Source organism: Canis lupus, chromosome 13 (assembly GCF_011100685.1).
Source record: "Canis lupus familiaris isolate Mischka breed German Shepherd chromosome 13, alternate assembly UU_Cfam_GSD_1.0, whole genome shotgun sequence".
Classification (NCBI taxonomy): domain Eukaryota; kingdom Metazoa; phylum Chordata; class Mammalia; order Carnivora; family Canidae; genus Canis; species Canis lupus.
In genome coordinates this window covers 36288822-36312197 of record NC_049234.1, presented here as the reverse complement: position 1 = coordinate 36312197, position 23376 = coordinate 36288822, and the positions used below count along the sequence as shown (strand labels likewise).

Below are 23376 nucleotides of genomic sequence, written 5' to 3'. Positions count from 1 at the left end.
GTGTTGAGAGCCAAGCCCGCACCCCAAAGCACGCTTTCTCGTCTCTTGTTTGAAATACAGCCAGAGAGCTGAAATCATATTAAAGTAGATTGGCTTCTCGTTCAAGATAAACGCTTTTTTTTTTTTTCTGTACCAACTTAATCCAGGTTTCTGAAGCCAAGGCAGGGAAGGCACCGTCTGTCTAATGAGTTCCAGCTCATCTGGGGCTTTCCCGTGACAAATCGTTCATCACGGAACCTCTTCAAAGCACAGAGGAAACACCAAAGGCATAAAGCGCCCTTTCCATTCTAACCACCCCCGCTGGCCACTCTATCACTGTCAAGTAAGACCTTGGAAATAATCACCACGAATAAAGGGAACGAAAAGTGCGCATTAAAATAACTCGATGGGCGCTGAGAGGGCATCAAGAGCAAACCCAGAATGTTATTCTGCAGCTCTCCCTCCTGTTAATGTGGGTAAAGTAAGAGACAGGACAGCGTTTAATAAACAAAGGAGTTTATTATTGATGAGGTGAAAATACCTGGTTATGTGTGGACTGACATTAAATAATTTATGAGTATTTTTGACAGGATTGACTGTAGTTGTTCATGTGTTTACAAAAGCAGAATTCAACGTCTGTCCTTTGCTGCGGCTGAGTCCTCCTCCTGGAAGTCAGGGACACGCCCTCTCCTCTGTAGGCACCTGAGGCCGTCTGGCTGTCCCCGGCACCGCACCCCCAGAACACCCCAACATCTGGGTCGGTGATCTGGACCTTGCAGGTGCAGTCCAAGGTCTGGTCGAAGCTTTTATCTGGGGGTTCCAGGTGCTACTGAAGCTCGGCCCTGTCTCGGGGTGAGTGAGGTCTGGTGCGGCATCTGTGTTCCGGCAGCCGCCCCCGTGCGGCTGAGCTCTGCTGGGTCCTTCGGGGACAGGCCGCAGGCCCGCACACGCTGCTGTGAGGCAGATGCTCCCTCCACATCCGGGAACTATGCCAAAGCCTTCCTCGCTGGACACCGAGGGAGTGAATCTCAATATCGTAGTAAAAATGTGTAAGAGGTTCTTTCTTTTTTTTTTTTTTTTTTTTTCAAATATTTACAATATTTTATTTCAAATATTAGCAAGTAGGATCGTCTTCAGTTCAATAATACAGCACCATCTATGGAGACACACGGTGCACACAAGCTGCGGACGGTGGAAATGACGTCCCTGTGAGCGGCAGTGACTTCTAGAACACTCGATTATACATTCTGCTATTTTAGGTGGAACTACAGATGAAACTGATCTTTGGTAGGAAAGTCTCCCTGGGTTTCTTCATCATAAAAACTTGTCATTAAAGGAAAAAAAAAAAAAAAACACAGAGCTTGCCTCAGCTAGCCCAGCCCTGTCCCCTCTGTCCCCTCCGCGGGCCCCTGCTCGGCATGGGCACAGCGAGAGGAGGCAGGGATGTGTTCAAGCACAAAGTGGTCATTTAAACACACCTCCTCTCACAGCTTTGCTGGGAACGAGGTCAGTTTAAGGCTGTGGGTCGCCCCTAAACCCGACGCTTACTCTACTTGTGCTGAATGAAGGAGTAGAGGAAACGCAAACCAGCTGCCTGAGGCTGGCAGGTCATACGTGGTGCTTTGGTTAAACCATTCCCTGCCCTGGTGCTGGCCCCTGCTCGTGGGCTCCGGAAGGTTCTAGACAGCACGCACCGCAACTTCACAGCAACCTGACCCCACTGCCTCCCTGTGAAGCACCAGCCCGAAACGCTGTGGATACAGTTCAACCGGGACAGTAGAGAGCCGTGCAGCCACACCGCCCCACCCCCCCGGGGGCCCCGACTGGCTCCCCGGCCCACCTTTTGGGGGAGCACGGGTTGGGGGGCAGGAGGGCGGGGCTCGTAGAGCACAGCCCCACTCGGCCCATCTGCCCCCGTTTACTCGACCTTCCAGATGGCGATCTTCCCCTCGCCCCCGCCCGACCCGCTCAGCACGTATCTGTCCTCCGCCGAGCAGAGCGTTGTCACCCTGTCTATGTGGGCCACCAGCTCCTTGGCCACCGTCTTCCTCTCGGCATCGATCACGTAGATTTTCCCTCTGGCCAGGCCCTGGGACAGGCCGGTGCCGCCTACCCAGATCTGCCAAGGACAAACGAGGGTGGTGGGGAAGGGAGGCCCCTGGAGGTGCGCTTGGGAAAGCTGGGGGTGCTCGCCTTACCTGCTGCTTCACTCTGATCATGCAGCTGACCTCGGAGCAGTCCTGAAGGGGGACCCGGTGAGGGGGCTGTGTCAGGTCTGCCAGGCTCCAGATGTAGATGCTGGCCAGTCCGGCGCACGCCACCCAGAGCTGGTCCTGCTGAAACACAAGTCACCGTGAGGCTGCTGGCGGCCACGGCACCCGAGCTGGCTCGGACGGTGCTGCCGGGACAGGTACCTCGGGGAGGAGCTGGAAACCCACGAAGGACGTGCTCATCTCCTTGAAGTTCTCGCCGACCTTCAGTTCTTGACAAAGGAGCCCGCTGGTCATCACGGCCACGATACTGGTCCCCGTGCCTGTAGACGGAAGGAGCCAGCATGGGGGACGGGGACGCCCGGGCACAGGGACGAAGCAGCTGGAGCCGTTGTCCTGTGCCAGCGCTGGCCCAGCGCTCCCAGCAACCTTGGTGACCGTCAGCCCCACCCTCGCCCCTGACGGGGGCCACCACCTGCAGCCCTACCGCGGACCCGGCGAGGGCCCGGGGGACCGTCTTGCCCAGTTTGGGATCTCGTCTCCCCGAAGCCACAGCCAGTCCTCCCCCGTCGGGGATGAAGGCGACCATGCCACATGCCCCTCAGCGCTTCTGTTTTCTCTGAATCCCTCTAAGAAAACGTCTCATTGTGAACTAAAAGTCGCCATGGTGCCGGGGCTGCAGGTGTGGGGACAGGCTGCGCGGGGCGGACCAGGAGCACGCTCAGGCCCGGGCCGGGTGTGCGGGGCTGTCTCCCTCCTGCGCTCACTGCACGGGCCCCCTGCCCCCAGCTGAACCACCCCGTGTGCTGGCATTGGGGAGACAGGAGGGGCCGGGAGGGTGCAGGCCCACCTCTGGGAGCGCCAGCCGGATGCAGAGGGCGGCTCTGACCGGGGGACCTGGGAAGACACCAGTCAGAACCTGCCGCTCCGGCTTCCTGCGGCGGGTGAGCGGCCTGCAGGTCCCCCTCTGGCCCCCGGCCACGCCACAGGGGCCCCTTGCCCGCGGCCGCTGGGGTTTCAGTCCTGGACTGTGACAGCTGCCGGCCAGGTATGCCTTTGTCCACTTGGGCGAACTGGTGAGGCCCTTGCAATGCTGCCACTGGTTCAGGATACACGGGCTGCTCTGGGGAGAGTGTCCTGCCCTGGGACCCTCCTCAGCACACCCGACATGCAGCTCCCGGAGGTGGCTCCGGCAGGAGGGGACGCGGGACAGGGCAGGGCTCGAGGGCGGGAGCTGCGGAGCAGGGCCACGGTGCCCCACGTGCGGCCCTCTGAGGACGACAGCCCTTTGCCTCTCACGGCCGTTAGGGAGCCCGCGGGGAAGGCCCATAGTCTATCTCACTTTTCAAAGACCGACTCCAAGGGACCAGCCATCCGGCGACAAAGCCTGGATTTGAACCTGCATGCAGCCACCTGAAGGCCGCAGCCTGGGCCCTGGGGTGTGGGCCTGGTGGGGGGGGCTCCCTCCTGGAAGGTGACCCGCACGCAGGCACGGGGCGCCCGAGGGAAGACACGGAGGACTGAGGCAGCTGTTGGACCAGAGCGGGAGGTCGCAGCCCCTCAGTCAGGCCCTGCCTCTGTGCACAGACGTCTTGCTCTGAGACCTGACCTGGTCCCCGCCTCTGCGCTGGGGACATCTGACCAAGGACCAGGGTTTCCATTTGTTGCTCTCGTTCAGAAAGAGATTCCTGACAACACTTCTTGGGTACCTGCTCTCGGTTTTCTGGAGAAACCCCACTTTTCTCATGGTTGTTAAATAGGAGACTACTCAGTGTATGAAGTTAACTTAGAAAATAAACAGGGTTCTGTGCTCTGTCCTCTCCCTCACTGTATGCAACGGGCACCATCCCGCCGGACACACACACCTGACAGCCTGACCGCCCCTCGAGACCAAGCCTGAGGCACGTGGTCCGTGAAAGGAGAGAGGTAAACTCGCAACCTGCACACACTCCGAGGGCTTCCCCGAGGGCGCCCCTGGTTCTCTGACGCTTCAGTCAGTCCCCCCTGCTTGAGGGTACGGTGTGGGGCTGCCAACGCGGCTGGAAAGAGGAAATACCCCAAAATGAGGGAGCCCACAAATGCACGTATGAATTCTCAGATCCTAGTCTGACTCCCAAACTGTATAAAGAGTAGAAAGCAGATGTGGCTCCCCAAGCCAGAGAGGCTTCGTATAAAGCCCACGTGTTCCTGAAGGGTGAGGATTACAGCCAGAACCAGGTGTTACGTGCTCCAAGACTAAGGTCACAAGCGAAGTGTATTTACCCCACAAAAGCCTAAAACCAAGCCTCTGCACAGGGTTAAAACGACTGGCCAGTAAGTCATTTAATGACCATCTAGAACGAGCCCTAACGGTCTTTACAGAAGGACATGATCAGTCTCTCCTTGCTGTGTCATCAACAACACCCCGGACACAATAAACTCCGTCGTGTCAAACGTAAGGGAATGACTAAAGCCCGACAGAAAGAGCAGTGCACACAAGCAGACCCACAGATGAGCCAGGACCCCGCAGAGAAGGGCTTTAGACCAAAACTACGAGTAAGTTAAAAAACTTACAGGAAGATGCGGAGAGGATGGTGGACATGAAGAATGCAGGAGAGAAATCGGAAATTCTCGGGCTGAAATGAAAATCTGGACAGGTTCAGCCACAGACAGGACACAGGAAGGAAGGAAGGAAGGGTCTTCACCCAGGTGAAGCAGAGGAGGAGGAGGAGGAAAAATTCTAGCCATGCCTGAGATCTCTGGGACAGTATCAAATAGCCTCCTGTATATATTTGAATATCATATTATTATGTGTTTATAATACTACATAATTCTAGAATAAATACATGTGCATTTATATGTACACACACACGTACGTATATATATAATGAAAATCCCAGAAGACACAAAGGAAAAGTGGATGACAGAAATACTAGGAGTGGGGCCCCTGGGTGGCTCAGCGGTTGAGGATCTGCCTTTGGCCCAGGGCATGACCTCGGGGTCCTGGGATTGAGTCTCACGTCAGGCTCCCTGGAAGGAGCCTGCTTCTCCCTCTGCCTGTGTCTCTGCCTCTCTCTGTGTCTCACATGAATAAATGAGTAACATCTTTAGAAGATTCTCTCCTGCCTTCTAGACTAACAGGAGGACAGGTGGGAGGGAGAAGGAGGTAAGGACGGTGGGCTCGTGCCCACACCTGTCGTAACGGTGCTAGAGGGGGTTGAGCAGACCGACCCACAGACATTTCTGCAGACACGGGGACGGGATGGCCTCCAGGCCACCATGCGATGCCACCGCACACGGCCACCAGGGCGCTGATGGCTAAAACCAGAACAGGTTTTGGTGAAACAGTGCAGCAGCTTCGGAGGAGAATCTGTGTCTCAGGGTAAACACGGGGTTAACCCCCGGATGATCACAGACCACGAGCTCTGAGTCCGCCACAGCAGGAGCGAGCTGCAGGCAACATCAGGGGCTCCCTGAACACCAAGGGCCCCTGCCACGGGGTCCATGCAGGGAAGGTTTGAGAATGGGCAGCTCCCCCCAACCCCAGCCCCTGACGGGTACAGCCTTCTGCTGAGATGGAGACATGCCATGTCTGGGTCGTTAGCTGGTTATGTGGCGTGCACCTTGTCACCCTCAACAAACGCCCACGACTGTGCACCTGGCCATGGCTAAAATACGCTTCCAGTTGAAAACCCTGCCTTCGCGACCATCCCCCTGGTGTCTGGCATGTCTGGGGAAGAGTCACAGTGCGGGCCACGCTCGCGCCCTGGGAGGCTCAGAGACGCAGGACGTGCGCCACCAGGCATAGCCGCCGCGCCTCCTGTCACACCCCGGGCAAATGCCTGGCCTGGGGCCCGTGGTGACACGGCCCTGCCTCACCTGCGCGCCGCTGGGGGGACGTGGGCCGCACACCCTGTTACAGGGCCGTGGCTGGAAGGGGCACGATGATTCCCGGGAGCATGAGGGCCAGGTTCACGCTCCCAACAGGGCCCAGCAAGCACAGGAGGCCGTGGAGGAGGGGAGCCCTGGAAGAGGGGAGCCCCGGGGAGCTGAACACAGGAGGGGAGTGGGAGCCAGTGAGCACAGCAGGGGCTGGAAGGCTGGGAACGCGCTCAGCGGAGGGAACGGGCCACCAGCTCCCAGGGAGCCTCCTCTGCCGAGAGCGGGGCCCAGGTGGACGCGAGGGCCGGGACTTACAGCACCACAGGCAGCCGTCATGCAGGCTGATGGACGAGAGCCCGCCGCCCGGCAGCTGGAACCTGCTGGTCACACGCAGGGTGCTCACGTTCCACGCCAGGACCGTCCCATCCGCGCTGCACGAGTACACCTTGCTGGTGGTGCAAACAGACAAGTGTGAGTCGGGCTTGGAAACACCTTAACCCAGACGAGCATGACGCTGCTGCGACAGAAAAAACCATAGCAGGGATGATAAGTGACGCCCAAGAAAGGCGATCCGTGCCGCCAGAGAGCACGTGGATCCGACAAGACCAACCCGGCAGGAGAAAACGGTGTCCCGGGGATGCCTGGCCTTGCCCCTCAGCGTCCGCCGCCGTCTGTGCAGAACCGTAACAGGGCCGCGGGGCTGAATCGAGCCCCGACCCAGGGCGAGGCCCAGCCGGGCGCCATCCCCGCCTAAGGTCACCATCAGCGCCCTGTGGGCCGCCCATGGCTGCAGGAGGGGGTGGGCGCTACCCGGGGTGGGGTTAACTTTCAGGTTAGCGCCTTATGTTCTGAGCCAGGCCCGACTGTGGACGACGGCACCCCCAAACCCCAGCGATGAGGTGGCGGGCAGGGTTGACGGAGGGGACAGTGGAGCTGGGGGACCCGCGCCCCAGGCCGGGCTGCCTGCGTGAAGTTGGCGACCTGCACGGGTCATACGCTCGCTGAGCCTCTGCCCCCTTCACCGAAGGAGGGGACCCTCTTCATTCTCATGTCTCCCCTGGGCACCTCCCGGGTGTCAGGCCCTGTCCTGACTTGGGACACACAGCAGAGAGCAGAACAGACTGGTTGCCTGCCTTTGAGCGGACGTTCCTCGTACAGTGAAGAACGGGGAAGGAAGCAAACACACCTATGGACTGAACCGCAGCCCCCAAGAAGGTATGCTGGAGCCCTCCCCCTCTAGGCCCTCAGGATTGGGAGGAGGCCTCCACGGGGGCGCCCAAGTTCACGTGCACAGGGAGACCCTAACCCACATGACCGGCGTCCTTACAGGAAGGAAGTCTGGACACAGGAAGCACCGTGTGGAGACACCACGGGAGTGAGGTGTCTGAAGCCACAGGTCTTGGGCGGAGCACGGACACCAAGAACAGGCGAGGAAGGCCACGTGCCACCTGCCACTGAGCACCAGGCCTTCCCCGGAGCTGGCCTACGGGACAGACCTGTGCTCGGGACCAGAACGAACAGGAACATCCCCTGACTTGGCTCACGCAGACCCTGTCCGCAGGCACCCACGGCGACGTCCCGCTAGGGCCCCCGACCCACCCGGGACCGAGCGGCCCCTTCTCCCGGCACAGCCCGGCCATACCTGGGTGTTCCGTTCTGAGCAACCAGGTCCGTGACACTGGAGCGGTGGTCGGTGAGCTGCTTGTTGCAGGACATGCTGTGGATGTTGATGATGTAGATGACCGAGTCCTCCGAGCCGACCCACACCTGGTTCTGCTCTGCCATCACCATGCAGTTCTGATGGCAGGACAGGAAGAAACGGGAGGTCGTCACGTCCCGTGAAGCACAGCGGTCCTAACCCATCGAGTCCCTGCAGACGCGGCGCCTCTGCTCTGGGGAGACACTCTGGGGGGACACGCGCCAGGCTGCTGGAGCCCCGGGCACATGCTGTCCACTGACCCGCACATAAACTCGTCGTGTGTTTACCACTCGACCTGGAAGGCCCGACAGCGCATGGCAGCGCAGCTCCCTGCTGGGGGCCTCTCTCAGCAGCAGAAATCACCAGGAAAACGCAAAAAGGCGACAACCACTAAATAGGCCGTGAGGACACTTGTCTAAGGTATGAGCTGAAACGGGGCAGCAGGGCCACAGCTGGTTGGATCTCCGCTGGGAGCGTGCACTTGCGACGGCCTGTCTCCCCGCGGTGACGGGTGTCCGTGGACGGCCCTGCACGCACCCTGTTTGTTCTGTTACAGGTAACCTTCGAGCTGCAGAACTTGCCCGCGCGGAATCCGCAAATGACCAGGACCGTTTAGGAGCTACAAGCAGAACCGCTCTGCAGCCGGGAGGGCTCCCGAGGACTCGGCTTGGCAAGGCCCGCCACCGACGGTTGCACAAAGGCTGTCAGCAACTCGACACCCAGGACACCCAGGACTGAGACGCCGAGGGCGCCGGGCCCAGCACGGGAACGCATGCGGCGCAGCCGTGTGCACGTGAAGGTCGCAGCACGTGCAGCCGCATCCCCGATGGGCGCTCCTGGCGCCTTCCTTCCTGCCAGCTTCCCGCTGCCTCACTTTCTGGTTTATGAGCCACTTTCCCTTCTCCATCCTCCCGACATGCTATGCGGCCCTGGTAGCTGAACAAACGTCGGAGATTTTCAAACACAAGTGGATTTCAAAGAGTAAAGCCTGCGTTGTGTCGGAGGGGTGAGGAGGAGGTCTGCCCGCCGACAATCACGGGGGGGCGGCCAAGGGCTGCTCCTCGTCAGGTCAGGAGACAGAGCTTTATAGAAATTGGTAGTTTATTTATTTTCGAAGATTTTATTTATTTCAGAGAGAGCGTGCACGCAAGCCAGGGGAGGGGCAGAGAGGGCAGCACACCCCTGCTGAGCAGGGAGCCCGACGCGGCTCGACCCCAGGACCCTGAGATCATGACGCGAGTCAGACACTTAACCCACCAAGCCACCCAGGCACCCTGAAAATCGATAGTTTTAATTTTACCAATGAAATTTTTACTGATAAACATTCCCGCAAGTTAGGAAAGGATGCTAGCTTACTAATTTCACAGTTAGTCACTTGAAAACGCCCTCTCTGGGGCGCCTGGGGGGCTCACTGGTTCAGCATCTGCCTTCAGCTCAGGTGACGATCTCGGGGTCCCGGGATCCAGTCCCGCATCGGGCTCCCTGCTCGGTGGGGTGTCTGCTTCCCTCTGCCTCTGCCCCTCCCCCAGCTTGTGCTCACTCTCTCACACAGATAAAATCTTAAAAAAAAAAAAAAAAGTTTACTTGTTTGGTATAAAAAAATACTAAGAGCAAAAAGCCCTTTCTTTTGAGGCATCTACCTGAGAACTGGTATGATTCTAGTAAAATGTCTTTCTTTAGTGGCCCAAAGATCGCTCAGATGAACTACTTTGAACTTCCACGTTCAGAGGCGGCGGCGTTTTCTTGAGATAATGACCCGAGCGTCTTCCTTGTCAAACAGTACGGGGAATCTCGGGGAGACGAGCACGAAGGTGTTTTCACACCCCCGGGATAACTTCCTGCCCTCCCTAACTGTTGCCCAGCCTAGCTGGGGGCAGCAGAGGTCGCCGCACCACGCAGCCTTTGGATTTTCCGTTATTCGGTTATGAGAAAATCTTTGAAACGCATATGACTAAGATCAACCGGAAAAACATAAAATTTAGCACAAAAACGATTTCCTCCGTTTCTCCTCGTGCTCGGTCTCAAACATTATTAGACCGTAGTGAATACGGTATCTTGGGTCCTGTCACTTTACCACCTGGGGCTCGCTGCGTGGACCCGGGGGCGGGGGGGGTGTAATTCAGTGACCGCTTACTGCCTTGCTCACAGGAGGCTCGCCGTTCACGCAGCGAAGGATGAGCCCAGCCCCCAACAACACCTGCATCTGAATTCACGGTATTTCTGTTGTTCACAGCAGTTCTGGAAGCCCAGTCTGTGCCCCAGATTGCCACATTATTTTGAAAGGATGGAACGTGGCCACCCAACCTGATACCTGGTGGTGCTGACCACAGAGGTGCCGAGCTCCCATGTTAAGGGAGGCGGGAGGGCGGGAGGACTTCTAGCACCGCCTCTTGGGGCAGCAGCTGCTTTTCTACCCTCGGAGCAGTGGTGGTGGGGGGGGGGGGCGGGAGGGGTCACTGAGCTGGACACCAGGCAGGAGCCCTGGAGCAGCGGCACCTCCCCACCTGCAAACTCCAGTGCCCGTGACATGTTCCCACCGTGCAGCTCGCTCCCCTGGCGGCTACAGGCCTCACACAGGACCTTGGGCCGAGGGGCGGGGGGTGCTGTTCTGCACAAGCTGATGTAATCAACTTCATTTAAATGAAAAAGTCATCAGTCTAAAAGCTCATGCCTCCATATCCTGCCGATATGGTTCGACCTGTTGTTGGTTTCCAACCCCAAATGCGTTAGGATAATGCGCATGTCTGCCCAGGGTCAGAGATGTACACGCGAGCAACGACCCTGGCCTCCGCATCCCTGGCATCCAGCTTCAGATTCCAGGCTGGGGGTGGCAGGAGCCACCGTCTGGTCACATAAATAAGAACATTTAGAGGACGGGACAAGTTCACATTTAGTTGAAAACCTCACGATGCCGTGGAACGACACGCATCCCGCTGCCACGTACAGTGGACATTTCCATCCTTCCAGAATCCACAACCCGATGTGGGCAGTGGCCTCGTCCGATGGCCCTCCGCTTACTCACCAACTTGGAGGCGCCCACTTTGAAGCACTGCTGGTGAATCGTCCAAGAGGAAGCGTCAAACACGGTCACCTTGCCTTCGTCCAGAGCACACCATAACTTGGGGTGGGCGTCCTCTACTTTTTCTGCTGGGTCTAGATGCCCTGAGGAAGTAAGCAAGCCACACACGCTGTTAGAGGGAAACCCTCTGACGCGCAGCCCGACAGGCGCCCTTACTCGGGCACTGCTGAGCACCTGCCGAGGGCCGGGCGCCAAGCTGGGTGCTGGGGACAGGAGGGGGAGCACATCCTGAACCACCGTGCCCCCGGGAGGGGACGAGCTGGCTTCAGTCAGAGGACCACACAGATGATGACTGCTGACCGGGGACCCGGCCAGGACAGCTTTGTGGACCCGGGGTCTGGGGGATGGGTGAGCCTCGGGAACACCAGCGACCCCAGCAGAGCAGAAGCAGGTGTGGGCCAGGGACAGAGGCCGGCGGGGAGGGTGGGGGCAGAGCAGGGCAGGAGCCCCCGAGCTGTCCCAGGGCACCCCCTCCAAGGGCGCACCAGACTTCCTCTTGCTCCACATCCGCACCCACACTCGGTGGTGACAGTCCTTCATTTTGGCCACTCTGACGATGCGGATATTCGGGCTTTCGGACCGTGGCTGATTTGCGTTTCCCTGATGGCACATCCGGCTGACGGCCCTGACGGCCACGTGGAGGAGATCTTCGTGGCGAGCTGTTAGGTCCCTTGCTGTGTTTGATCTGGGTGGTGCTATTTTTGATCTGTAGACATTCTGATCTGTAGCCTCCTGGACGCGAGCCCGTCTTGGTTCTGCTGTGCTGCCAGCACCCTGTCCAAGTCTGGGACTACCCTGTTCACGCTCGGGAAAGTGTCTTTTTGAAAAGATTGTATTAGTTACTTGAGCGAGCAAGACAGCAGGGGTGATGTGTGTGTCAGGGGCGCGCAGGGGGAGAAGCAGCCTCCCTACTGAGCAGGGAGCCCAACACCCGGGATCATGACCTGGGCCGAAGGCAGATGCTTCACCCACTGAGGCACCCAGACGCCCCAAAAGTGTCTTCTTAAAGCCTGTAATCTCAATAGTCAAATCCACCAACCTCTTCCTTCATGGCTCATGCTGCTGTAGGCTTCCTCCTTCACCCCAAGGTCATGCTCCTCTACATCAGCTACTAGAGGCTTGCCTGCTTTTGTCATTTATGTTTGTTCGTGGTTTCCATCGACTTGGAACTGACTGCGTGTGACCTGAGGTGCAGCCAAGCTTCACATTTTCCATATGGATGCACGACGTCCCAACCGATGTCATGTAGGGTGAGGACTCTGTCAGTCACCTCTGTCACAAGTCAAGGAAGCACAAAGGTGTCGATCTCTCTGGGACAGTCACTCCACTGGCTTCCTGGGCCTTGGGGAGATACCACCCTACACACTCCTCAAGCCCACCAGGCACTGGGATGCTTTGAGGCTGGGCTTCGGGGCCGGGGGCTGGCTCCTTAATGTTTGGGGAACCCTTGGAGCCTGGAGCCACCACGAACGGGTTTACCAGTGCTCCCCTTCTCAGCAGGTCCTGAGCACTTTGTCCCTCTCTCCCGTCAGCACTGCCCAAAGCTCTGCTCCGTTCCTCAGGCACCACTGCCAGGGTTGGCAGACGCTCTACAGGACAAACGGGTTCCGTCGTTCTTCATGGCGGTTTTCTACATTGGCCCTTCTAGATGTTCTCAGAGGGAAGTTGGTCGGAGTTACCTAGTCGATCACGACAGGAGGCCCGGAGTCTAGGTAGCGTTCACGTACAGGAAACCAACTTAGGTCTAGAGATACTCATTTATCCAGACACCACGAGGAAACCGGTCTGTGGTGTTGCAGTCAACGGGAGCCTTGACCGATCAATCTGTACGTCTCCAGCGGAGTGGGGCCGCCTGTGCTGTCCTCCTTCACACTCAGTCTGTCACTGTGCGGAGTCTTCAGGACGATGGGTGAAGAGAGAAAATGCTCTCCTCCTGCTGGAACACAGCTTTGCCAGCAAGCTGCCCATGTGGGACCAGGTGGCCTGGGGCACAGCTGCGGAGTCAGAGACACGAAGGGCACCCCATGGCGCTCACTTGCTCACCTCACGCCCTAATGAGTTGAAGCAAAGCTCCCGACTGTAAGGTTCTTTTCTGCCCAGAACGAAGTCCTTTATTTTCCACCTGGTGAGCCCTGCGAGTGACCTTCCCGTCGCAATTCTTTACAATCAGCCTTAAATAAAAACATCTTGGTTCACGCTTAGACCCGCAGCCGCGCTGTCTGTACTTCATCCTGCCGCAGCCTGGAGGGAGCCAGGAGGTCCGCATGTGGGAGGAGGGACGCGCAGCCACACCAGATGGACAGGAACCGTGTTGTCTCGTCCAGATGCGCAAACCCACGCACCTACAATTCCTAAGATAAGATCCCGGGTGCGACCGCTTATGGTAATAGGCCCAGGATAAATGCCCCCAATGGAGAGGGTACGAGTACAAGCACTTTCTAGACTATAAAGTGCTGTGCAATGTGAGGAACAGCTGGGTTGGAGCTGAGTCTCCATGGAATGTGTGCCCCATAGGAGTCCCTGCAGGCTCCCCCCGGCTCCGGCCTCCACGATGCGGGGTCTCCGTGGGTTCCCCCAGCTCTGGTCTTCACGAGGTAGAGTCTGCAAGTGGCTCCCCAGCATCCACTCCTCACTCAGGGCTCTGCCTCAACAAGCAGCAGCCCGCCTGGCCCCCACTGGCCGTACATCACGTCCTGTCCCCTTCATGTGGGGACTGGCCTGGAACATAAACCCAAACTCCCCAAGCGCTGAAGAGAGCAGCAGGAAGCCAGCAGCCCCTCACCTGGAGTATACAGCAGGACGTCCACGGCGTGTGGGCAAGTCTCTCCCGCTGAGGGGTTTATCTTGTGCTTCAGGGTTTCCGAGGTCGTCCTGGGAACTGGCGTGGACACTGAAATGCAAGGCGCTGTTAGTGTCATGACCCGGGGACACCGGCATTCTCCCACAGCTGACGCCCCACCTTCCCCAGAATGTTAGTTTTGGGGGAGAGCCTCGTAGGCTTGAAACCAGACCCTACAGTGAGGCCTCCCGCCCTCGCGGTGTGTGCGGATGGCGGGCGAGCGGGACACGGCTCCCTCCCCAGCAGGAAGCTGTGTGGTCTGACCTGTCCACACTCGGCCGGACCTAAGACACTCCTCAGTGACCAAATACTCTCAAGACGAAAGCGAGAGAACTCGCCCACGAGCGGTCTCCCAGCCTGGGCGCGTGGACGTGTCGGGCCACTGCTGCGGCTGCTGTGGGGACAGTGGGCAGCGTCCCTGGCCTCGCCCACAGGTGCCCGCAGTGCCCTGCACAGCCACTACTGTCCCCGGCGTTCCCAAGTGCCTCCCCCAGGGATGGCGTGTGGGATTTCACAGAATTACATTTTTAAACCTCCCATCCTGGGGGGCCCAGGGGCTACTGAGGCCCGGGAGCAGCGCCGTTCCCTCACAAGCTCTGCACGCCAGAGAGCAGTTCCTGGTGGTCACAAGGGGTCAGGACACTGAGCCTGGGAGCCGGCCTTCGCCACATGGAACAGGGTGGACAGCGAGAGGAAGCGGGCGCGTGTCGGCTGCCACCACGGCAACAGTCGCCCGTTTACGAAGGAGTCGGCTTGTGCGTAAACTCCCGATGAAGATGAGGCGTGTGTGTGGACGGAGACAAACAACTGAACGGTGAGCGACACACGTGGCAAAGAGCAAAACGGGCTGAAGCGAATAAACCCGGAACTGAGATTCTGGAGCAACGTTTGAGAACCCGAGTCTCCAGCTGTGCACCCGGGAGAGGTGGCAGGCGTTTGCAGCGGCATTACTCACGACAGCCAAATGGAGCAACAGCCCAACCGGTCAGCTGACACATAAACAGCGGTCCACCCACACGATGGACAGTATTCAGAGAGGAGTGACACAGGCCCCAGCGTCGGGGGCAGACCCGAAAGCCCCGTCCCAAATGAAAGCAGCCACCCACGGGAGGACACGTGTTGTGGGATCCGTGTCTGTCAGCTGCCCAGATCAGGCAAATCCAGACAGGGTGGATCTGGGGGCCCGGGGGCTGGGGGGCGGCTGCTAAATGCTACAGGGTTTCTTGCTGGGGTGATGAGGATGTTCTCAGGTTCACTCTGCAGCTGCTGCCGCACAAGCCCGTGAACACGCCACCCTCGTGAGCACAGCATGTAAATTCTCTCCCGGTAAAGCGCTGATGTAAGGACCACGCACCCAAACAGGACTAGAGATGGTCTTAAACACACCCCTGTGTTCTTTGCCTGCGTGTCATGAACGTGACGCCACTGGCTGACCCAGCACAGGGCGAATGTGGCTCCAAGGGGTGGTGACAGGTGAGCCGGCCTCTGTTTTTTTCTCCTTTATGCAAATTGCAAAACTGTTGGTTTTAGATCATTTAAAAGTTGAAACAGACGGAAGTAGCTAAAATGATAAACTTATTCTTACCCATTCGCTATTTCCTAGACTTGAAAAATCCACCCCCCACCCCCTGCCCCGTATGGCTCCCAGCACGTGAGAGCCAGATTCAAACCTACACGCAGGTGACCTGAGAATTCCCATCCGGGGAAAACTGAGCACACCGGGGCCTCCACGCGGGCACCAGCGCACACACCGGCCGCACACAGGGGTCCTGCAAGCTGTCCTGGGGGCACGCTCCCGACTGCAGAGCTCCGCGAGCTCACCGCCACCCGGGAGCCACTCCGCAGCTGTCCGCGGACCCCGACTCCACTTAAGCAGCCAGCAAAGATCTGTGGCTGGCGACCAGGAAGCCCGACAAACAGCACCGAGCGTGCAGGGGGTGTCACTCAGACCTCAGACAGGCCCTGGCAGGCGCAGCGCGCCCAGGGGCACGTTGGGCGGGAACAGGAAAGCAGAACGGGTGTTACTCAAAAACAAACTTGACAGCGTAAAAGGGAAGAAGGGGGACGTTGCGGATGCGTTCTAAGGTCAAGCAGATACAAGCCCGAGGGCACGCTCAGGACACCACGGCCCGTCACACACGCTTCCCTTACTTTCGTTCTTCATCCTGTCGAAGTGAGACAACTTGGAGGCGGCGTAGATGGCAGCGGGCGACTGCAGCGTGCCGACCACGGCGTCCATCAGCAGGACGTGCGTCAGCGCCTGCTGGATGTACTGCGGGTCCTGCGGGAGAAGGGGCTCCTTTCAACACGGGCTCGGTGCGTCACCGTTCAGGGCCACACGGGCAGGGTACGCTCGGAGCTGGAACCGCTGTTGCCCATCGCGGTTAAACACCGGTCGGTCCAACCGGGGGCCGCGGGCGTGTGCCGCAAGGGGCCAGGCAGCTGACCCCCAGGCTCCGCGGACCCGTCACCCCTGTGGCAGCCACTCACCCTGCGGCCGGGGCTCAGCGAGAGGCGCTGCGTGGCCCGTGGGCTTTAGTCTGTACGGGGTGGTGCTGAACAAAGCCGTGGCCGTAAAGTCAGAGCGTACCCGGCCCTGGAGGGGCTGGCCACCCTCGCAGCGGTGGTCTGGGCCCCGGGGCCTGGGGACGCTCCCCGCATTGCCCCCGCGGACCGTGGGCTGCGCCCTCTTCACGGCCCCTGCACTACCCCGTGTGAGCCCCCACCCACGCTCTGGTCGTGGCTTCGCTGTCCTGTCCTGCCACTTACACTGGACAGACGCCTCGCCCCAAGGGGCCTCCGTGCATCCGTCCGTGGTGCCCCCTTCACAACCGTGAAATCTTAACTCCGTGCACTCAGAGCCATAGCACGGCCCGAGAAGCAAAGGCACACGGATCGCAAGGCTGTAAAGCTGCCTCGGGGAGGACGCCAACTGCCCCTGCCACGACCCTGGTCCTGCGGAGCGTCGGAGGACTCGCCTGGAGCAGGGTGTGCCCGGGAGACCCAACTCAGACCTGAGTCCAGCCCCGTCCCTCCGCGGTGTCCCCAAGGGCCACTGGCCACCTGCTGGGTCACGCAAACCACAGCGCCTCCGGGGCCGCTGGCAGCACCTCTAGCCCGACCCGGGCTCTTGGGACCAAGCCCGAGCCCCCGAGCTCACGAGAGCCGCACGGGAAGAGGGAGCCGCAGGCTGGGATGAGCAGGTGCCGCGTCCCGGACCTTGTGGTCATCGGCCAGCTTCTTCCCGGCCCACATCTCCTTCACCATCAGGTGCCACAGGTCACACTCCGTTTTCAGATTAGCTTCAAACACTTCCTTCTTGGACACCACTTTAATTTTTAGAGTCGGAATTCTCAGAAGCAGAAATGCGACCGTGGTGCTTCTCACTTCCTGGGGAGACACAACAAGCGGAGGCCGGTCAGTGCCACGGGCCCTGGCAGGGACTCGGGGTCCGCGATGGGAGACGGCAGGCCTGAGGTTGGGCAGCGGCAGCCCGAGTTCCGGCCGCCCGTCCTCACCGCCGTAGAGGGTCCCCGTCATGGGAAGGCAGGCCCGGGAGGCAGGGGTGGAGCCGGCCGCCCAGGCTGTGGGCCCGGTCCTGGGCGGGAGGAGACGGATGGCCAGAGAGTGGGGCCTCCGTGCCACCCTGCTGTCGGCACAGGTCACAGCGGGTCGGGGACCCAGGCGCGTCCCCTAACTGGCGGGCTGTGGCGGCACCCATTAGCTCATCAACACATCCCCACGGGGCGATGTCCACGGGGCTCAAACAGGGTCCCTCTGCACCTGAGACGCCTCTCCCTGGAATTCCAGGAGGGAGTCTGGGGTGGAGGACAGGGTGGGGGACCCGCCGGCTGCCGTCCACCCCCTCCTGCCTCCCCACCATCCCCGCCCGCCTCCCCGAGCGTACAGAGCTGGGCTAACTCGTGTAACCAGCCTGTTGAACATGAGGCGTGAGGCGAGGACGCAGCAGCATCCCTACCAGCATCCCCACGGCAGGAGGGGCGCCCCCAGGCACTGGGCAGTGCGGGTGGTGGTGCTCACCTCAATGTTCCTGAAGGTGGAGATCTCCACGTAGCCCGGCCTCCCTTCCGTCAGGAGGAACAGGCGCTTCTGGGTCATGGCGATCTTGCCCACGCCGCGGTTGGTCTTCACGGAGCTGGACAGCTTGTACACGCATTCGTTCTTATCCAGATGCTCCGTCACCGACAGCGGCAGGCTGACCTCCTGGGCCTCCGCCTCGGCCTCCTTCCAGCAGTTGTAGAAATCCTTGAATGTTTCCGGGTCAATCTGTTTCTGGTGTCCTGGATTTTGTAAAAAAAAAAAAAAAAGATTTCTTACGGCCCCAACACGGAGGCCAGCGGACGGCCAGCTCCCCTGGACTGCGCTGCCCGCACCGGCCAGCAGGTGGCGCCAGCACTCAGCGCCTCCTCCCCCCCCCCCCCCCCCCCCCCCCCCCCCCCGTCCCCTCCCCGCTCCCCCTGCACCCTCTCCCCTCTCCCCCAGAGTGGTCACTCCCTCCGGGGGATGGGGACAGGATGGGGACGCCCGTGACCTGAGCCCAGCAGCCCCTGCAGCCCCTGGGTCACGCTTGTTATGGTGGCCATGCCCCGGGTCACCGCTAGACCTGGTGGGAGGCATCCTGGGGCCGGCCAGGAGGGGAGCAAGTCCTCAAATGAAGCTGATGCTAAAGAGACCAGCCCCTGGGTGGCCCTCCTATATCCCTGGATCGAGCCTTGCCTGAAGCCAGCCCTATCTCTGTATTCTTTGGTCACGTGAGCAAGTGAGTCTTACCACTTGTCACCAAGGCGACCGCAGTGGATACGACAGCCTTTCTAAATGCCCAGCGGTCATGGGCTCTGGCGCCAGAGACCTAGGTCGGAAGGCCAGCTCTGCTGGTTAGCGCTGGGACACCCAGGAAGCCGTGTAACGAACCTGCGTGCTGATCTGCAGAGCGCAGACGGGCCCCCGCCTCACCCCCGACTGCCGAGACGTCTGGCCGTTCTAACCCCACCTTGGCTGGTTCCGCCTCGGCCCGCATCCTGACCGGCGTGTCCCTCTCCCTGCCCCCCTCACGTCCCACACGGCCTGGCCTTCAGAGCTGCCCGCCCCCACGGCCTGCCGCACCGGGCGCTGGAAGGCCCTAGATACAAGTAGGAGGTCCCGTTCTCACGTTCTAACACTTGAGGGCTCCTCATCTACACCCTGGCCCCGAGTTCCCCGGGACTGAGCCCCTCGTCCCTCCATACCCCACGTTCCAGTCGTACCACAGAGACTCCGAAACAGACTCTACGTGCCTCTGCACGCACTGGTCCAGAAAACTCCTACGCATCCTTCAAGACCCACATAAAACATTCCTGTGCTCCCTTCCCGGCCAAGCCAGTCGTCCTGGCCGGGCAGCTGCCAAGCTGCACACACGTTTCAGGCACGGCACCGCCATGCTGTGCGACACGTGCGCCACCCTACATGGATCCGTCTTGATCCTCCTGCCCCCTCAGGACGCCGGCTGTTCACAAATCAGGAAACTGAGGCACAAGGAGGGAAGCCCTTGTGGGCAGGGTGAGTGTGGAGCCGAGCCCTGTGGCTGGGCGGATGCTGCGGTGTGCGGGGGGCTGTGCCTTCCCGCCGGTGCCGCGGGAGCCCCGTCCTCCCAGCCAGCCTCACGGGAGGCCGACCCGAGAGGGACAGGCAGCTTGGGCCAGAGCCCTCCCGGGCAGCAGCGGAACCCGACAGCGCACATCCGAGAGCTCCACGCACCCATGGGGGCTCACTGGTCCCCAACTCTGCACAGAAACGCCGACGGTTCCGTCCCACACCCTGTCACCCCGTTGCGCGGCAGAGGTGGTGTCACTGCAGCCCCAGGCCCCGTGGCCACGCAGCACACACCCGGCCCCGCGGCCACACGAGCAGCCACTTCAGTCTGTCCCACGACGGGAGCGTTGAGCTTCGACTCCTCTAACGCGCGGCTGTTAGGCCGGAACGTGTGTCAGGAGCTGCCCTGCAGCGGCTCGCACGTCCCAGCCCCAGGACCACTCGCTGGTGGTGTTTGCGACGTGAAGGTGACCAAAGTGACAACGGGAGGTCAACGGCCCCGTCCGCATCGCCCACGCCTGCGATGCCCTCGGGGCATCCTCTGCGTTGCTGCTGGCACAAGCCTGGGAGTGCTGGGCACTGGCCACGCGTCCAGCGGTAAAACCACATTCCCCAGGCGGCAACGTGCCGCGGGAGCGGGACTGACCCTGCTCCTCCTGCGGGGGAACAGCGCTATCCAGGGCCCTCGGTGTCTCGTGCCGCGGGGCAGCTGTCAGAGCGCGGGCCTCTCGCTCCCCAGTGGCTGGATGCTGTCCCCCTTGGGTTTTCCACCAACTGGCTGCCCCTGCATCCTCGTGAGGGCCCCACAAAGGGAAGGGGCAGGGTCTCCCCTGAGAGGCGTGTCACGGGGGTCCTGTGCTCCCCCTGCCTGGCTGCCCGGGGCTCTCTGAACCCCTGGACGTGGCTCATCCACCCGCACTGTCCGCCCCACAGGTGCCCCCTGGGTACCCGGCCCGACGAGCTCCATTGCGCCCTGCCCGGGCCAAGGCGGTGTCACGTCTCCACGGGGAGGTGACGGGGTGGGGGGGCCTGGCTGCCTGCACCTGGGTCAGATTGACGGCCTGGGGCCGTGGACAAGCCTCCACTGTGGGAGAAGCAGCACACGTGTGCATGAACACGGGGGCACGGCCGAGCCCAGGGGAGACGCTGCCAGGCCCACGTTCCACAGAGGACACGTCTGCCGAGGACACAAGGTGGCCCCACTGTTCTAAGGAGAAGACGACGATCCTGAGACAGAAATGGACAGAAGACGCCGGGACAGCTCCCGGACACTCGTCCAATCCACAGAACATGGGAGGCAGCACCCAGCGCGGTGCGGGGCGGCAGGAAGTGGGTGTCTTACGGGCAGTGCAGCCCCCGAGGGCAAGGGCAGCTCTCAGGATGGGGACACCAGCCCCGGGGAGACCCGTCCACAGCCACCTGGGGAAGCGGCTGTGGCGCAGGTCACCAAGGCCTCTGACGGGCCACCGATGGCCAAACAGGCAAGCGTACCGTGCTCTGCCCCTGCCGTGCCCTTGGGAACCCGGCTCCATAAACCAGACGTGCAGGTGAGGGGTGAGACGTGATGCTGAATGTCACCGAGAGACACCGACACAGCAGGACACAAGTCCGCGTAACTCGAGACCACACGAACCAACGTACCGCCTTTGGACACACCCATTTAGCAAACATATAAGGACACAGTCGGAAGGGCACGCTCACGTTGGGGTCGGTGGTCCCCGAGGAGGGAGGGGCAGAAGGTCCCCAAGGGACCAGGCCACGAAGGACCACACGGCATTCCGGTCGTGCCGCTGGCTGCGCAGGAAGCGGTCCCAGTGCAGGAGGGACGGCACACGGGGAGCGGGTGCCCCGGGGGGCACGGAGCCTGCAGCAGCTTCGGGGTCTCCGGTCGCACTCCCCACACCCTCGGGCGGCCCCTCCGCGGACTGGTCCCCACGTACCGACACCCCACGGTGGGGCCACGGCTGCCTCTTACCCACGGTCAGCGCCTCGAACAGCCGGTGGATGGTGTTGGTGTCCTTCACGATGCCCGACTCCTGCACCCTCTTCACGAAGTCGTCCAGCTGCATGTGCTTCTTGGGCAGCTCGAAGTTCTTCACGCGGTCGTCCGGCTTGGGGGCCTCTCCCGGCTTGTCCACCACCTCGCTGATGAGCCGCCGCAGCTCAGGCACACGCTCGGCCTGGGCGCGCTGGGGGCCCGATAGGGACCCCACCGTCCTCCGAACGAGATCGGCAGGAAAGATCCTGATGTCCGTCTTGTACAGGCTCTGAAAGTCCAGCAGGGCGTCCAGCAGCTGCCCCTGCATCAGGTGCACGGCCCCGCGGAGGTAGTAATACCTCGCCAGGAGCACGGAGCTGTCGGGAGCCAGGAGCCCCATGGCCTTGCTCAGCAGGGCGACGCAGTCGGAGTAGTAGGCCTGCACGCACTGGCTCACCAGCGGGAAGTGGATCTCTGGGATCTTGAACATGTAGGTCGACGGAGGAGTCACATTCAGGACTAGAAGGGAAACACACACACCGTCAGCTGACCCTAAACCCCGCGTGTCCCCGTCATCTAGTCTGGCTCGACGTTTCTGCGCCCTGGGGGGCCACGTGAGGTCAGAACCTCTGAGCCTCTTCCAGGAAGCTTCACGTGCCTTGAGCTGGACGAGGGCCCCCCGAGTCCCCCACTTTGCTTCCACGGCACCCTAGGATAATCGTGTCTGCTAAGACATCAGTGCTAAATGGAAACATCTGGTAGCGAGTCTTCAGGGGAGGGTCACGTGGACAACCTAGGCCGGGGAGCGCGGCAGGCCAGCGCGAAGCCCCGTATGCTGGCGGCTTCGTTTGGCTTGACAGCCACACTGAGACACGGCCACCACCATCGACCTGCCTCACGCACGCACATGCTGCGGCCTTGCTCGTCCCAGGCGCGGCGCTGCTACGTGCCGGAGCTGACCAACCCAGCCGCGTCTCACGGATTCCGTCCATGTCACCTAAGGGCCCCCCAGGAGGCCAGGGGGCCAGGCCAGGCCTGGAGGAGGGCCACCCCCCACCCCAGGGAGGTGGCGTCACCCGTGAAGCCTGGAAGGGCTGGGGGGCTGTGGATGAAGGTTCAGAGGGCGGAGAGGGCACAGCGCCCGCCCACAGGGCAGTGAGACAGTGACAGGCACCCCTGGCTGGCAGGAGAGCAAGTACAGGCCCGGAGGCGAAGTCCCCGGCCCAGGGCACACGGCCTGCACGCGCTGTGGGGGGCCCAGTACCAGCAGGTGCTGCCTGGACGCCTGCTCTGACACAGGACCTTCGTCTAGAACACGCTGCCGCCCCTGAGGCCTCCTGAGTGTGCCTTCCTTAGGAGGCACCCCTGGGACCTGGTGTCTTGGCCCAGGCAGCGGCCACAGGGCCCCCTGACTCATGGCACCTGGCCTTGCCCCCGGCCACTGTGGATGGAGCGCGACTCCTGAGGGTAGACACCCGAAGCACACGCGGCACGTGCTGCTGCAGCTTACATGCAAATGAGACACGGGCTTGCACGCGTGCACACGTGCTGTGGAGCGGCTTCACACGAAGGAAACTGTGCACACAGACCTGCCTCCGAGACGGAGCTGCAGCCCAGCATGGTGGTGACGGGCCCATGCTGTCCCTCCACCTGCCGTCTGCCACCGGAGGGGGAGGGGGGCCTGGCCTCACCATCCCCGCTGTCTCTGCTGAAACGCGGCTCCCACACCCAAACCCCATCAGCAGCCCTGATGCTGCTCTCCCCGTGCCGGCGGGGCGCCCACCCGAAGCTCAGGCTCTGACTTCCTGCTGGGAGCGTGGCTCCATGAGGGCCGGGGACACCGGGGCCTTTGTACCCCCGGGAGCCAGAGATGGCGCGGCACCCACTGGGGCCTAACGGTCGTCGCGTCCACGTGTAAACATGCATCTTGCACGTCCTTGTGTGTGCGCAGACACCAAAACCCTGTAGAGCGCTGTCTACAGCAGCATGACCGACGGTCGGAAAATGCAGGTAAGAAATCATTTTCCATAATGAACATAATTTGCAAAGTAAATACTCTAAAAATACTTCAAACAACTAAACTGCTAAAAAAAGAAAAAAACCCGCCCCACTCCCCTGCACCGAGACAGGCTCAGCCACGGT

General features: G+C 60.8%; 1 protein-coding gene across 4 annotated transcripts in view; it reads right to left on the bottom strand.

Moving 5' to 3' along the window:
* Positions 1–478: 478 nt before the first annotated feature.
* Positions 479–23376, bottom strand: part of DENND3 (DENN domain containing 3) — a 50381-nt gene continuing 27483 nt past the window's right edge. For 2 of the 4 annotated variants that reach the window (XM_038555631.1, XM_038555633.1), the window contains exons 13-23: positions 21232–21753; positions 17709–17968; positions 16887–17057; positions 15819–15948; positions 13611–13718; positions 10772–10911; positions 7693–7847; positions 6366–6499; positions 2394–2512; positions 2178–2315; positions 479–2098 (exon numbers count right to left, since the gene is read on the bottom strand). In XM_038555631.1, coding sequence (XP_038411559.1) covers positions 1898–2098; positions 2178–2315; positions 2394–2512; positions 6366–6499; positions 7693–7847; positions 10772–10911; positions 13611–13718; positions 15819–15948; positions 16887–17057; positions 17709–17968; positions 21232–21753 — 2078 coding nt within the window. In that variant the 3' untranslated portion in view covers positions 479–1897. The remainder of the gene's footprint in view (positions 2099–2177; positions 2316–2393; positions 2513–6365; positions 6500–7692; positions 7848–10771; positions 10912–13610; positions 13719–15818; positions 15949–16886; positions 17058–17708; positions 17969–21231; positions 21754–23376) is intronic. The other 2 variants (XR_005368835.1, XM_038555632.1) reach the window with 2 other exon arrangements.